Source organism: Silurus meridionalis, chromosome 22, assembly GCF_014805685.1.
Source record: "Silurus meridionalis isolate SWU-2019-XX chromosome 22, ASM1480568v1, whole genome shotgun sequence".
In the NCBI taxonomy this organism is placed as follows: Eukaryota; Metazoa; Chordata; class Actinopteri; order Siluriformes; family Siluridae; genus Silurus; species Silurus meridionalis.
Window position 1 is genome coordinate 3070946 of NC_060905.1, and position 17894 is coordinate 3088839.

General features: G+C 35.1%; 1 protein-coding gene across 1 annotated transcript in view; it reads right to left on the bottom strand.

Annotated features, from left to right (window-relative positions):
- The window catches only part of LOC124376357 (dynamin-2-like), a 41578-nt gene that overhangs the window by 14581 nt on the left and 9103 nt on the right, over positions 1–17894 (bottom strand). The window contains exons 10-12 of the mRNA XM_046835407.1: positions 12516–12614; positions 11166–11236; positions 9797–9845 (exon numbers count right to left, since the gene is read on the bottom strand). Of these exons, the coding sequence (XP_046691363.1) occupies positions 9797–9845; positions 11166–11236; positions 12516–12614 (219 nt within the window). The remainder of the gene's footprint in view (positions 1–9796; positions 9846–11165; positions 11237–12515; positions 12615–17894) is intronic.

A 17894-nucleotide genomic window follows, 5' to 3' on the forward strand; every position in this document is an offset into this window, starting at 1 on the left:
CTTAGAATAAGTTTTTTCTGCTTAAACAACATATTTTAAATAATCATCACTGTTATTACTAACTTTAAAAAATTTAAATATTTTTAAAACTATCAACATATTTTAAATAATCACTGTTATTACTAACTTTAAAAATTTAAATATTTTTAAAACTATCAACATATTTTAAATAATCATCACTGTTATTACTAACTTTAAAAATTTAAATATTTTTAAAACTATCAACATATTTTAAATAATCATCACTGTTATTACTAACTTTAAAAATTTAAATATTTTTAAAACTATCAACATATTTTAAATAATCACTGTTATTACTAACTTTAAAAATTTAAATATTTTTAAAACTATCAACATATTTTAAATAATCATCACTGTTATTACTAACTTTAAAAATTTAAATATTTTTAAAACTATCAACATATTTTAAATAATCACTGTTATTACTAACTTTAAAAATTTAAATATTTTTAAAACTATCAACATATTTTAAATAATCACTGTTATTACTAACTTTAAAAATTTAAATATTTTTAAAACTATCAACATATTTTAAATAATCACTGTTATTACTAACTTTAAAAATTTAAATATTTTTAAAACTATCAACATATTTTAAAACAAAACAAATACATACTTCACTTTTATAGAGAACAAATTTATAGACTACTTTTGGTCTACACTTAAAATTAAGCTTTGTGCGTTATTTTTTACAATATAGATATAATACAATTTTAAAGTTGTGTATGTATATACAGTATATATATATATACACACACACACAGTGAGGAAAATAAGTATTTGAACACCTGAGAAAGTCAATGTTAATATTTGGTACAGTAGCCTTTGTTTGCAATTACAGAGGTCAAACGTTTCCTGTAGTTTTCACCAGGTTTGCACACACTGCAGGAGGGATTTTGGCCCACCTCCACACAGATCTTCTCTAGATCAGTCAGGTTTCTGGCCTGTCGCTGAGAAACACGGAGTTTGAGCTCCTCCAAAGATTCTCTATTGGGTTTAGGTCTGAGACTGGCTAGGCCATGCCAGAACCTTGATATGCTTCTTACAGAGCCACTCCTTGGTTATCCTGGCTGTGTGCTTCGGGTCATTGTCATGTTGGAAGACCCAGCCTCGACCCATCTTCAATGCTCTAACTGAGGGAAGGAGGTTGTTCCCAAAATCTCGCAATACATGGCCCCGGTCATCTTCTCCTTAATACAGTGCAGTCGCCTGTCCCATGTGCAGAAAACACCCCAAAGCATGATGCTACCACCCCATGCTTCACAGTAGGGATGGTGTTCTTGGGATGGTACTCATCATTCTTCTTCCTCCAAACACGTTTAGTGGAATTATGACCCAAAAGTTCTATTTTGGTCTCATCTGACCAAAGCACACGATCCCAGTTGAAGTCCCAGTATAAAATTATTAAACAAAATATTTACATCATTATTATTTTATAATTGTTTATAAAAGTGGATTTATTTATAGTTTTCTGTGGAACTTTAAACAGTATTTTATTAACCAGTATATTATTATTATTATTATTATTATTATTATATAACTGTTTAAAAAGTGGATAAAATTCTTTTGTGGAACTTTCTGATAAAGACAGTATATTATTATTATTATTATTATTATTATTATTATTATTATTATTATTATATAACTGTTTAAAAAGTGGATAAAATTCTTTTGTGGAACTTTCTGATAAAGACAGTATATTATTATTCATTAACTTCAAAACCACTAATAAAAAAAAGCAGATTTAATTACATTTTTTAATATTTATAAAAAAATAATAAACTGACTAATTATTATGAAACATTATCATATATTTTTATTTATTATAATTAATTATATAAAATTATTAAACAAAATATTTACATCATTATTATTTTATAATTGTTTATAAAAGTGGATTTATTTATAGTTTTCTGTGGAACTTTAAACAGTATTTTATTAACCAGTATATTATTATTATTATATAACTGTTTAAAAAGTGGATAAAATTCTTTTGTGGAACTTTCTGATAAAGACAGTATATTATTATTATTATTATTATTATATAACTGTTTAAAAAGTGGATAAAATTCTTTTGTGGAACTTTCTGATAAAGACAGTATATTATTATTATTATATAACTGTTTAAAAAGTGGATAAAATTCTTTTGTGGAACTTTCTGATAAAGACAGTATATTATTATTATTATTATTATTATATAACTGTTTAAAAAGTGGATAAAATTCTTTTGTGGAACTTTCTGATAAAGACAGTATATTATTATTATTATTATATAACTGTTTAAAAAGTGGATAAAATTCTTTTGTGGAACTTTCTGATAAAGACAGTATATTATTATTATTATTATATAACTGTTTAAAAAGTGGATAAAATTCTTTTGTGGAACTTTCTGATAAAGACAGTATATTATTATTATTATTATATAACTGTTTAAAAAGTGGATAAAATTCTTTTGTGGAACTTTCTGATAAAGACAGTATATTATTATTATTATATAACTGTTTAAAAAGTGGATAAAATTCTTTTGTGGAACTTTCTGATAAAGACAGTATATTATTATTATTATATAACTGTTTAAAAAGTGGATAAAATTCTTTTGTGGAACTTTCTGATAAAGACAGTATATTATTATTATTATATAACTGTTTAAAAAGTGGATAAAATTCTTTTGTGGAACTTTCTGATAAAGACAGTATATTATTATTATTATTATTATATAACTGTTTAAAAAGTGGATAAAATTCTTTTGTGGAACTTTCTGATAAAGACAGTATATTATTATTATTATATAACTGTTTAAAAAGTGGATAAAATTCTTTTGTGGAACTTTCTGATAAAGACAGTATATTATTATTATTATTATTATTATATAACTGTTTAAAAAGTGGATAAAATTCTTTTGTGGAACTTTCTGATAAAGACAGTATATTATTATTATTATATAACTGTTTAAAAAGTGGATAAAATTCTTTTGTGGAACTTTCTGATAAAGACAGTATATTATTATTATTATATAACTGTTTAAAAAGTGGATAAAATTCTTTTGTGGAACTTTCTGATAAAGACAGTATATTATTATTATTATTATTATTATTATTATTATTATTATTATTATATAACTGTTTAAAAAGTGGATAAAATTCTTTTGTGGAACTTTCTGATAAAGACAGTATATTATTATTATTATTATTATTATTATTATTATATAACTGTTTAAAAAGTGGATAAAATTCTTTTGTGGAACTTTCTGATAAAGACAGTATATTATTATTATTATTATTATTATTATTATTATATAACTGTTTAAAAAGTGGATAAAATTCTTTTGTGGAACTTTCTGATAAAGACAGTATATTATTATTATTATTATATAACTGTTTAAAAAGTGGATAAAATTCTTTTGTGGAACTTTCTGATAAAGACAGTATATTATTATTATTATATAACTGTTTAAAAAGTGGATAAAATTCTTTTGTGGAACTTTCTGATAAAGACAGTATATTATTATTATTATATAACTGTTTAAAAAGTGGATAAAATTCTTTTGTGGAACTTTCTGATAAAGACAGTATATTATTATTATTATTATTATTATTATTATTATTATTATTATTATTATTATATAACTGTTTAAAAAGTGGATAAAATTCTTTTGTGGAACTTTCTGATAAAGACAGTATATTATTATTCATTAACTTCAAAACCACTAATAAAAAAGCAGATTTAATTACATTTTTTAATATTTATAAAAAAATAATAAACTGACTAATTATTATGAAACATTATCATATATTTTTTATTTATTATAATTAATTATATAAAATTATTAAACAAAATATTTACATCATTATTATTTTATAATTGTTTATAAAAGTGGATTTATTTATAGTTTTCTGTGGAACTTTAAACAGTATTTTATTAACCAGTATATTATTATTATTATTAGTTCAGGTTTAATTATTGCATTTTTTTTTATTTTTAATAAAAACAATTCAAATTTACTTTATTTATATAAAAACAGATTTATCTTTATTTATTCATTTAAATTTTAAATATTAAAAAAAGAATGGCCGTCAGAAATTTGGGGAAACCAGCAAAGCAATAAATATACTGATAAATGCTTAGAATAAGTTTTTTCCGCTTAAACAACATATTTTAAATAATCACTGTTATTACTAACTTTAAAAAATTTAAATATTTTTAAAACTATCAACATATTTTAAAACAAAACAAATACATACTTCACTTTTATAGAGAACAAATTTATAGACTACTTTTGGTCTACACTTAAAATTAAGCTTTGTGCGTTATTTTTTTACAATATAGATATAATACAATTTTAAAGTTGTGTATGTATATACAGTATATATATATATATATATATATATATATATATATATATATATATATATATATATATATATATATATATACACACACACACACACACACACACACACACACACACACACACACACACACACACACACACAGTGAGGAAAATAAGTATTTGAACACCCTGCTATTTTGCAAGTTCTCCCACTTAGAAATCATGGAGGGGTCTGAAATTGTCATTGTAGGTGCATGTCCACTGTGAGAGACATAATCTAAAAAAAAAAAAAATCCAGAAATCACAATGTATGATTTTTAACTATTTATTTGTATGATACAGCTGCAAATAAGTATTTGAACACCTGAGAAAGTCAATGTTAATATTTGGTACAGTAGCCTTTGTTTGCAATTACAGAGGTCAAACGTTTCCTGTAGTTTTCACCAGGTTTGCACACACTGCAGGAGGGATTTTGGCCCACCTCCACACAGATCTTCTCTAGATCAGTCAGGTTTCTGGCCTGTCGCTGAGAAACACGGAGTTTGAGCTCCCTCCAAAGATTCTCTATTGGGTTTAGGTCTGAGACTGGCTAGGCCATGCCAGAACCTTGATATGCTTCTTACAGAGCCACTCCTTGGTTATCCTGGCTGTGTGCTTCGGGTCATTGTCATGTTGGAAGACCCAGCCTCGACCCATCTTCAATGCTCTAACTGAGGGAAGGAGGTTGTTCCCCAAAATCTCGCAATACATGGCCCCGGTCATCTTCTCCTTAATACAGTGCAGTCGCCTGTCCCATGTGCAGAAAAACACCCCAAAGCATGATGCTACCACCCCCATGCTTCACAGTAGGGATGGTGTTCTTGGGATGGTACTCATCATTCTTCTTCCTCCAAACACGTTTAGTGGAATTATGACCCAAAAGTTCTATTTTGGTCTCATCTGACCACATGACTTTCTCCCATGACTCCTCTGGATCATCCAAATGGTCATTGGCAAACTTAAGACGTGCCTGGACATGTGCTGGTTTAAGCAGGGAACCTTCCGTGCCATGCATGATTTCAAACCATGACGCCTTAGTGTATTACCAACAGTAACCTTGGAAACGGTGGTCCCAGCTCTTTTCAGGTCATTGACCAGCTCCTCCTGTAGTTCTGGGCTGATTTCTCACCTTCCTTAGGATCATTGAGACCCCACGAGGTGAGATCTTGCATGGAGCCCCAGTCCGAGGGAGATTGACAGTCATGTTTAGCTTCTTCCATTTTCTAATGATTGCTCCAACAGTGGACCTTTTTTCACCAAGCTGCTTGGCAATTTCCTGTAGCCCTTTCCATATTTAGGAGGTGTACAATTTTGTCTCTAGTGTCTTTGCACAATCTTTCTAGATCATCCAGTGTCCTGGGTCCTCTTATGCACTCTTCTTTAGCTCGCCCCACAGGTTTTCGATTGGGTTGAGGTCTGGGGACTGAGATGGCCATGGAGGACCTTGAGTTTGTGACTGCTGAACCACTTTTGTGTAGATTTTGCCACATGTTTTGGATCATTATCCTGCTGAAAGACCCAATGACGACCCATCTTCAGCTTTCTGGCAGAGGCCATCAGGTTTTTATTTAAAATATCCTGGTACTTCAAAGCGTTCATAATGCCATGCACCCTAACAAGGTTCCCAGGGCCTTTGAAGAGAAACAGGCCCACAGCATCACAGATCCTCCACCATACTTCACGGTGGGCATGAGGTGCTTTTCGCATACTCATCTTTGTTTTACGCCAGACCCACTTAGAGTGTTTGTTGCCAAAAGCTCAATCTTAGTCTCATCTGACCAAAGCACACGATCCCAGTTGAAGTCCCAGTACCGCTTAGCAAACCCAGACGCTTACGTTTGTGAGTGTTAGTGAGAAAGGCTTTTTCCTTGCATGCCTCCCAAACAGCTTGTTGGCATGTAGAGAGCGTCTGATGGTTGTTTTGAGACTCTGTGACCCCAAGATGCCACTCTTTGATGCAATTCTGTGACGGTGAGCTTGGGAAATTTTTTTACTTCTCTTACCATCCTCCTCACTGTGCGTTGTGGCAAGATAAACTTGGGACCTCTTCCAGCCTTGTTTGTCACTGTTCCAGTTGTTTTAAACTTCTAAATGATTCCTCTGACTGTAGATACCGGCAAGTTAAGGCGAGTGGCTATTTTCTTGTAGCCATTGCCTGACTTATGAAGGTCGACACACATCTGCCTTACTTGAATGGTGTGTTCTCTTGTCTTTGCCATGTTGACAAATGGGTAAGAGAATTAGGCCTCTGTGTCACGTCATATTTATACCCCAGGGAAACAGGAAATCATGAATTACTAATTAAAAGTCCCTAGATACCCTGACCAACCTTAGCAACTACAGAAAAATATATTTAAAAAAAATAATTAATTTTCAGAGGAATTGTTAGGTGCCAATAATTGTGACACATGATTTCAATTTTTTTTTTCTAAATGTATGATTTTTTTACCACCAAAGTTATGTACTTAAATGAAAGGTTGGATTTTTCTCTTTTTTTGCATTTGGGTTCTATGTTGTTTTAAAAAAGGAGAATTTTAAGTCCACGACCACATCTTAAACAGGGTGCTAATAATTGTGGAGGGCACTGTATATATATATATATATATATATATATATATATATATATATATATATATATATATATATATATATATACACACACACACACACACACACACTATATATACACACACACACACACACACACACACACACACAGTGAGGAAAATAAGTATTTGAACACCCTGCTATTTTGCAAGTTCTCCCACTTAGAAATCATGGAGGGTCTGAAATTGTCATTGTAGGTGCATGTCCACTGTGAGAGACATAATCTAAAAAAATCCAGAAATCACAATGTATGATTTTTAACTATTTATTTGTATGATACAGCTGCAAATAAGTATTTGAACACCTGAGAAAGTCAATGTTAATATTTGGTACAGTAGCCTTTGTTTGCAATTACAGAGGTCAAACGCTTTCCTGTAGTTTTTCACCAGGTTTGCACACACTGCAGGAGGGATTTTGGCCCACCTCCACACAGATCTTCTCTAGATCAGTCAGGTTTCTGGCCTGTCGCTGAGAAACACGGAGTTTGAGCTCCTCCAAAGATTCTCTATTGGGTTTAGGTCTGAGACTGGCTAGGCCATGCCAGAACCTTGATATGCTTCTTACAGAGCCACTCCTTGGTTATCCTGGCTGTGTGCTTCGGGTCATTGTCATGTTGGAAGACCCAGCCTCGACCCATCTTCAATGCTCTAACTGAGGGAAGGAGGTTGTTCCCCAAAATCTCGCAATACATGGCCCCGGTCATCTTCTCCTTAATACAGTGCAGTCGCCTGTCCCATGTGCAGAAAAACACCCCAAAGCATGATGCTACCACCCCATGCTTCACAGTAGGGATGGTGTTCTTGGGATGGTACTCATCATTCTTCTTCCTCCAAACACGTTTAGTGGAATTATGACCCAAAAGTTCTATTTTGGTCTCATCTGACCACATGACTTTCTCCCATGACCTCTGGATCATCCAAATGGTCATTGGCAAACTTAAGACGTGCCTGGACATGTGCTGGTTTAAGCAGGGAACCTTCCGTGCCATGCATGATTTCAAACCATGACGTGTTAGTGTATTACCAAAAGTAACCTTGAAAACGGTGGTCCAAGCTTTTCAGGTCATTGACCAGCTCCTCCCGTGTAGTTCTGGGCTGATTTCTCACCTTCCTTAGGATCATTGAGACCCCACGAGGTGAGATCTTGCATGGAGCCCCAGTCCGAGGGAGATCGACAGTCATGTTTAGTATCTTCCATTTTCTAATGATTGCTCCAACAGTGGACCTTTTTTCACCAAGCTGCTTGGCAATTTCCCTGTAGCCCTTTCCATATTTAGGGAGGTGTACAATTTTGTCTCTAGTGTCTTTGGACAGCTCTTTGGTCTTGGCCATGTTAGTAGTTGGATTCTTACTGATTGTATGGGGTGGACAGGTGTCTTTATGCAGCTAACGACCTCAAACAGGTGCATCTAATTTAGGATAATAAATGTAGTGGAGGTGGACATTTTAAAGGCAGAATAACAGGTCTTTGAGGGTCAGAATTCTAGCTGATAGACAGGTGTTCTAATACTTATTTGCAGCTGTATCATACAAATAAATAGTTTAAAAATCATACATTGTGATTTCTGGATGTTTTTTAGATTATGTCTCACAGTGGACATGCACCTACGATGAAAATTCCAGACCCCTCCATCATTTCTAAGTGGGAGAACTTGCAAAATAGCAGGGTGTTCAAATACTTATTTTTCCTCACTGTATATTTATTATATATATATATATATATATATATATATATATATATATATATATATATATATATATATATATATTATATAATAAGAGATAAGATAAGCCTTTATTCGTCCCACATTATATATTATATAATTAAAATGGACATTAAATTTAATAATCCAGTGAATAAATAAAACATTTTCATTTAAATTAAGTATATAATGATTTCACTCTCAACTTTTTTTTTTACTTAAAATGCTAAGTATATGGCCAAACGTTTGTGGACACCTGACTATAAGATTGCTAAGAGCTTCTCTTTGAACATCTTAGAAGAGAAGAGAAGAGAAGAGAAGAGAAGAGAAGAGAAGAGAAGAGAAGAGAAGAGAAGAGAAGAGAAGAGAAGAGAAGAGAAGAGAAGAGAAGAGTTAGTAACTAATGATTAAGTAAGGAGAAGAGGAGCGATTGTGATCTCAATCTGGGTTATTAATGTGAGCTACAAACAGCAAACAGGAGGAAAAATAAACAGGCAAACAAACAAGTAAAAAATAAGCTAAAAATTAATAAACAAACCTAAATAAATTTATGAATAAACAAATGCCACTGCATGTTATCCTAAAAAAAAAAAAAAAAGAAAAGCTCTGGAAAACAGAAGCAAGAATTCCAATTAGTACCAGCAGGACATAATAGTACTAGAGGGTTTTGGTAATACAACAGTTCTTTGCACCTCCAAAGATGCATCAAGTTCTTGATTTTTCTTCAAGAGTTTTCTACAGTGGTCCTACTTTGAACCTTTTATGGAACCATTTGTTGTTTTTTCCCCTTTCAAAAGATGTAACACAACAAGCTGGAAACCGTAGCCCCACAAACTACTTTGCTGTTCCTTTGACCACTTAAAAAAAGCTACATCAGACAAACTACGTTGCAATAGTTTTGGTGTCAAATTAGTTCCATAAGTTCCTCCTTTTTCTGTATGTATGCAGTGGAAAAATCGCATCAATATATAACATTTTTGTCCCCGATAGTCAGTGCTGCAGCTGAAAGTAGACTTGACTTGTGAAAGGCAGAGGTGATAAGAGGAATAAAAACTACTAGTAATAAAAAAGGGTCAGAGCTGAGCATCAGGACGTACCTGGTTCGGAACCGGCATTTTCTTGTTCGCAAATGTCCTTTGTTGGTTGCTGGATTGATAAAAAAGGTAAAAAAAAAAAAAAAAGAAAAGAAAAGGAGAGAACGATTAAATAAATGTAAATACATTACTGCTCCTGACTTTGCACTGCACATTTCAAAAGCAAACTCATGTACAGTATGAGCTAAAACTGCACTGCTGGACTTTAAGGCTGTGAACAATTCGAACCTGTCGCTGTCGTACCTGGAAAGGGTACCATCATCCAGCCTCCGGTGGTCAAAACTGGAATGTGACGTCACAAGAACCGTTAACGGGGCTAGCGCTCGCGCTAGCACTACCACACGCACACGGGGCATGCGCACAACCTAACTAAACTACACCACTGTACAACTGTACATGCTACAAGTGCAACGTTGTGAGTAGCAACCGAAAGCCGTGCAAAGTTACTGGAACAAACCATGTTCATGTTAGCTGACCCTTGAAGAATTATTTCTTGCTTTTCCAAGCATGCCAAAAATTTGTTACACCCATGCAAAAAACTATTTCGGCAACAAGATCCATATCTGAACTATTTTAACTACCATTAAAGTAAAAGAAAGGCTATATGCTAAACCCAAATAATCCCACAGAGAGCATAAGGACCCACTTTGCTGATGCTAGTGTTTCCCCTTAATGCCCCATCAAATCACTTGATTTACAAACAACATCCTGAAACATTCCATACCAAACTCATAGGTTTAGGCTGACTTTACAGGGTCACCTTAGTCCAAGTGCTCTGTTGACCATTTCTGAAAACTAGGATAATAAACGTGTTGACAGAGCAAATGTAGGATAGACTGTACTACAGCACAGTGAAATTCTTTCTTCACATATCCTAGCTTGCTTGGAAACTGGGGTCAGAGCGCAGGGTCAGCGATGCCAGGTGCCCCTGGAGCACAGAGGGTTAAGGGCCTTTCTCAAACGCCCAAGAGTGGCAGCTTGGTGGTATCAGGAGCCCTTGAGCAAGGACAATAGTCAAAATATGAACAAAAGAGCGAACCGCTCTATCACAAATAAAGAAGGAAGTTAATTGTTTTCCTATATCTATACAGTCAGGATCTTGATCAGTGGAACCCCACTGGTCCTTCACGCCTCCATGTGAAAATATATTTCCAACCACTTTTGGAACTTTCAAAAAAATTCAAGAGTGTTTGTTTGAAATCCTTAGAACAGCATTTTTACATTTGTTTTAGTTGGTATAAGTTAGTTCAGGTTTAAGGTGAACTCCAGACTACAAAGATCAGTACTAACCTCCAGCACAAACTCACAACCAAAAAAAACAAGAGCTGTAGTATGCAAGCTGATAGATTCACAGGTGAAAGAGTACACGTACTTGGCGATTCCGATAAAGTCCTCATGGTTGGTGTTGATGTATGACAGCTGGATGTCAATCAGCCACAGAACCTGAAGACAAGAGATTTGTAATGACGAGACAGCAGGGAGATTTTTCAATGAGGGTGGAGATTGGAATTCTTTTGGGATTTACACAAGCATATAGTTTGTAGGGACTGGGTAGAGAAGACTTTGAAGAGAGAGTTCTTTGAGAAGAAATTATTTAGGGAGTGTGTTCTTTTGGGGCAAGAGTTCTTTGCCAGGGCATTCTTTCGGGAAGAGTTCTTTAGGGGAATCTTTCTGTGAAGAACTTCTATGGAGGCCTTTGAAGGAGAGGCCATTATCCGGGGCAGAAATTATTTTGGGTGAAAGCTCTATGGGAAGAGAGGTCTTTGGGGAGAGAGGCCTTGGTCTTTGGGGGAGAGAGAGGTCTTGGTCTTTGGGGAGAGAGGTCTTGGTCTTTGGGGAGAGAGGTCTTTGAGGGAGAGATGGTCTTTGGGGAGAGAGGGCCTCTGGGGAGAGAGGGCCTCTGGGGAGAGAGGGTCTTTGGGGAGAGAGGTTTCTGGAGGCATCCTTTGGGGTTCTTTCTGGGGCTTTTTGGGTAAAGCGTTATTTGGGTGGAAAATCATTTAGGGGAGGGTTATTTGTGTAGGTTAAATTCTGAAACTCAGAGTTCTTTAGGGAGAGAGCTTATTGGGAAGAGAGCTCATTAGGGAGGGTTTTCTTCGAAGGCATTATCTGGGAAGAAAGTTATTTTGGGTAAAAGGTCTTTGGGGAGAGAGAAATCTTTGGGGGAGAGAGAGGTCTTTGAAGACATTCTTTGGGAAGAAAGTTCTTTGGGGGGAGAGTTCTTTGGAGGCATCCTTCGGGGTGAGTTCTTTCTGGGGCTCTTTTAGGTAAAGCGTTATTTGGGTGGAAAATCACTCAGGGGGGAGGGTTATTTGTGTAGGTAAAATTCTGAAACTCAGAGTTCTTTAGGGAGAGAGCTAATTGGGAAGAGAGCTCATTAGGGAGGGTTTTTTTTTTAAGGCATTAACTGGGAAGAAAGTTCTTTTGGGTAAAAGGTCTTTGGGGAGGGATGTTCTCTAAAAGGCATCCTTCTTGGAAAAAGTTCTCCAGGGAGTTATTTATGGAGAGTTTGGATGATAAATGCTTTAGGGTTGTGATCAAGAGAACAGGCCGTATAGGGGACAGTAGTTTGTGCAAATATAAAATTTCAGATTTTTAGGGACTGATCCTTTCTTTCAAAATAATTCTAAAGTTAAACTTATGAATAAATTTCAGTTTCAAATCTGTTACATGCTTTATTTTTTTGAATATTCTTATGTAAGAGAAAGTGTGTGTGTGTTACCTGGCTCTTTGTCTTGCCCTCTCGCTCTCGGACGTATGTAGTGACAATTCTCTCAGTCTCCTCCCTCAGCCGGGGGTACGAATTCAGCTGCAGACACAAACATCACAACACTGCAACATACAGTGTTTACTGTATATTCACACACACACACACACACACACACACACACACACACACACACACACACACAAGCTCATGCAGCGACAAAGCGTTGAAGCTGCCCACAACCAAAACCAACCACCAGCATTATCTAGTTCACACAAATGAAGACTTCAATCGGCACACACACGAAACCAATCAGAACAAAGCTTTTACCATCAGCTGGGTATTTATATTTATTTATAAATCTGTATTAGAGCTGCACTAATCATCACACTGAAATCACTTTTGCGATATCTGGCCTGGACAAAGATTTTTTTTATTTGTTGGTAGCGCAAAGTGTGGTACAAATTATAGTAATAAAAATGTAAAAAAGAAACAAAAATAAAAAACTTGAATAAACTAAGATGCACAGGTGAAATAATATATATAGTGAAAATACAAAGGAGATTAAAAAATTTGATAAAATGGAAAAAAATTAATAAATACTAAATATTCTATAATTACAAAGTTTTCACCGCACTTCACTTTTTCTTACAGTTTTATTCCAAAATGGAAAAAATTCATTATTTTCCTCAAAATTCCACAAACAAAAAACCATAATGACAACATAAAAGAATTTAGTTTGAAATCTTTGCAAATGTATTAAAAATATCACATGTACATTAGTGGGGTCATTAGGTTTTGTTTGTAGAAGTTTGAAGAAAACAATGACCCTAATGCATTTTGAAATAAAACTAACAAAATGTGGAAAAAGTAAAGTGCTGTGAAAACTTTCTGGATGTACTGTATATTCCAGGGCTGCAGATATCAGTTATTTATTCATTTCCTATAAAAAAGGTAAACACTGTATGCTGTTTTTTGTTTATTTTAGTTAGAAATTATGGCAAACTTTGGAATCTTCCCCTTCCTCTATTTTTCATTCTGCAGCGTTTTCTGTGTTTACCTGTACAGAGCGTTCCAGGGTTTAGCTGTGCATCAGTAATAATGGTCCGTGGGGAAACACAATGCTTGTTGTGTAATTAAATAGTCTAAATGAAGCATTGTTTTGTATTTGAATTACTTGAGTTATTGGAAAAATCACTTTAGCCCATTACTGCATTAAGTACTACATTACTTTACGGTAGATTTATGACAATACATTATATTACATTGCATTATAATATATTATATCGTTACATTACACTACATTATACTATATTACATTTTATAAATTTTTTTTCTTATTTAAACACAGTATGCAAAAGTCCAATATAAAGTGACTGTTTAAATAAGCAAAAAAATGTATAAGATAAATTATAATATTTGTTTTCTTAAATAAATACAACCATATAATGTAAAAAACTGACGTATAAACAATTTAGTTTTTATGATGGCCTCAAAGGCCAGGTCGGGGGTAAACAGTCCCGATCTGAGAGCACGATCAGGAGGGGAAAAGAAGAGGAAGGGAATAGTGTTTTGCATAGTAGGGGTGTGAAGAAGGGGGGATAGGCAGAGAATAGAGCAGAATAGAAGAAGAAGAAAATCTCATTAGTTATTAAATCACTCATCTACAGCCAGACAATTAGACCAGTCCAAAAAGATGCAGGTCTATGTTTGTCCGTGTGCACAAGTGTCAGTGTGGACAAAAGGCAGTATATCTGTGTGTGAGTGTATAAGTGTATGTGTAAAATGCAGGTCTATGTTTGTCCGTGTGCACAAGTGTCAGTGTGGACAAAAGGCAGTATATCTGTGTGTGAACGTATGTGGACAAACTACAGTATATCTGTGTGTGAACGTATGTGGACAAACTACAGTATATCTGTGTGTGAGTGTATAAGTGTATGTGTAAAATGCAGGTCTATGTTTGTCCGTGTGCACAAGTGTCAGTGTGGACAAAAGGCAGTATATCTGTGTGTGAGTGTATAAGTGTATGTGTAAAATGCAGGTCTATGTTTGTCCGTGTGCACAAGTGTCAGTGTGGACAAAAGGCAGTATATCTGTGTGAACGTGTATGTGGACAAACTACAGTATATCTGTGTGAACGTGTATGTGGACAAACTACAGTATATCTGTGTGAACGTGTATGTGGACAAACTACAGTATATCTGTGTGTGAGTGTATAAGTGTATGTGTAAAATGCAGGTCTATGTTTGTCCGTGTGCACAAGTGTCAGTGTGGACAAAAGGCAGTATATCTGTGTGAACGTGTATGTGGACAAACTACAGTATATCTGTGTGTGAGTGTATAAGTGTATGTGTAAAATGCAGGTCTATGTTTGTCCGTGTGCACAAGTGTCAGTGTGGACAAAAGGCAGTATATCTGTGTGTGAGTGTATAAGTGTATGTGTAAAATGCAGGTCTATGTTTGTCCGTGTGCACAAGTGTCAGTGTGGACAAAAGGCAGTATATCTGTGTGAACGTGTATGTGGACAAACTACAGTATATCTGTGTGTGAACGTGTATGTGGACAAACTACAGTATATCTGTGTGAACGTGTATGTGGACAAACTACAGTATATCTGTGTGAACGTGTATGTGGACAAACTACAGTATATCTGTGTGAACGTGTATGTGGACAAACTACAGTATATCTGTGTGTGAACGTGTATGTGGACAAACTACAGTATATCTGTGTGTGAACGTGTATGTGGACAAACTACAGTATATCTGTGTGTGAACGTGTATGTGGACAAACTACAGTATATCTGTGTGTGAACGTGTATGTGGACAAACTACAGTATATCTGTGTGTGAACGTGTATGTGGACAAACTACAGTATATCTGTGTGTGAACGTGTATGTGGACAAACTACAGTATATCTGTGTGTGAACGTGTATGTGGACAAACTACAGTATATCTGTGTGTGAACGTGTATGTGGACAAACTACAGTATATCTGTGTGTGAACGTGTATGTGGACAAACTACAGTATATCTGTGTGTGAACGTGTATGTGGACAAACTACAGTATATCTGTGTGTGAACGTGTATGTGGACAAACTACAGTATATCTGTGTGTGAACGTGTATGTGGACAAACTACAGTATATCTGTGTGTGAACGTGTATGTGGACAAACTACAGTATATCTGTGTGTGAACGTGTATGTGGACAAACTACAGTATATCTGTGTGTGAACGTGTATGTGGACAAACTACAGTATATCTGTGTGTGAACGTGTATGTGGACAAACTACAGTATATCTGTGTGTGAACGTGTATGTGGACAAACTACAGTATATCTGTGTGTGAACGTGTATGTGGACAAACTACAGTATATCTGTGTGTGAACGTGTATGTGGACAAACTACAGTATATCTGTGTGTGAACGTGTATGTGGACAAACTACAGTATATCTGTGTGTGAACGTGTATGTGGACAAACTACAGTATATCTGTGTGTGAACGTGTATGTGGACAAACTACAGTATATCTGTGTGTGAACGTGTATGTGGACAAACTACAGTATATCTGTGTGTGAACGTGTATGTGGACAAACTACAGTATATCTGTGTGTGAACGTGTATGTGGACAAACTACAGTATATCTGTGTGTGAACGTGTATGTGGACAAACTACAGTATATCTGTGTGTGAACGTGTATGTGGACAAACTACAGTATATCTGTGTGTGAACGTGTATGTGGACAAACTACAGTATATCTGTGTGTGAACGTGTATGTGGACAAACTACAGTATATCTGTGTGTGAACGTGTATGTGGACAAACTACAGTATATCTGTGTGTGAACGTGTATGTGGACAAACTACAGTATATCTGTGTGTGAACGTGTATGTGGACAAACTACAGTATATCTGTGTGTGAACGTGTATGTGGACAAACTACAGTATATCTGTGTGTGAACGTGTATGTGGACAAACTACAGTATATCTGTGTGTGAACGTGTATGTGGACAAACTACAGTATATCTGTGTGTGAACGTGTATGTGGACAAACTACAGTATATCTGTGTGTGAACGTGTATGTGGACAAACTACAGTATATCTGTGTGTGAACGTGTATGTGGACAAACTACAGTATATCTGTGTGTGAACGTGTATGTGGACAAACTACAGTATATCTGTGTGTGAACGTGTATGTGGACAAACTACAGTATATCTGTGTGTGAACGTGTATGTGGACAAACTACAGTATATCTGTGTGTGAACGTGTATGTGGACAAACTACAGTATATCTGTGTGTGAACGTGTATGTGGACAAACTACAGTATATCTGTGTGTGAACGTGTATGTGGACAAACTACAGTATATCTGTGTGTGAACGTGTATGTGGACAAACTACAGTATATCTGTGTGTGAACGTGTATGTGGACAAACTACAGTATATCTGTGTGTGAACGTGTATGTGGACAAACTACAGTATATCTGTGTGTGAACGTGTATGTGGACAAACTACAGTATATCTGTGTGTGAACGTGTATGTGGACAAACTACAGTATATCTGTGTGTGAACGTGTATGTGGACAAACTACAGTATATCTGTGTGTGAACGTGTATGTGGACAAACTACAGTATATCTGTGTGTGAACGTGTATGTGGACAAACTACAGTATATCTGTGTGTGAACGTGTATGTGGACAAACTACAGTATATCTGTGTGTGAACGTGTATGTGGACAAACTACAGTATATCTGTGTGTGAACGTGTATGTGGACAAACTACAGTATATCTGTGTGTGAACGTGTATGTGGACAAACTACAGTATATCTGTGTGTGAACGTGTATGTGGACAAACTACAGTATATCTGTGTGTGAACGTGTATGTGGACAAACTACAGTATATCTGTGTGTGAACGTGTATGTGGACAAACTACAGTATATCTGTGTGTGAACGTATGTGGACAAACTACAGTATATCTGTGTGTGAACGTATGTGGACAAACTACAGTATATCTGTGTGTGAGTGTATAAGTGTATGTGTAAAATGCAGGTCTATGTTTGTCCGTGTGCACAAGTGTCAGTGTGGACAAAAGGCAGTATATCTGTGTGTGAACGTGTATGTGGACAAACTACAGTATATCTGTGTGTGAACGTATGTGGACAAACTACAGTATATCTGTGTGTGAGTGTATAAGTGTATGTGTAAAATGCAGGTCTATGTTTGTCCGTGTGCACAAGTGTCAGTGTGGACAAAAGGCAGTATATCTGTGTGTGAACGTGTATGTGGACAAACTACAGTATATCTGTGTGTGAACGTATGTGGACAAACTACAGTATATCTGTGTGTGAACGTGTATGTGGACAAACTACAGTATATCTGTGTGTGAGTGTATAAGTGTATGTGTAA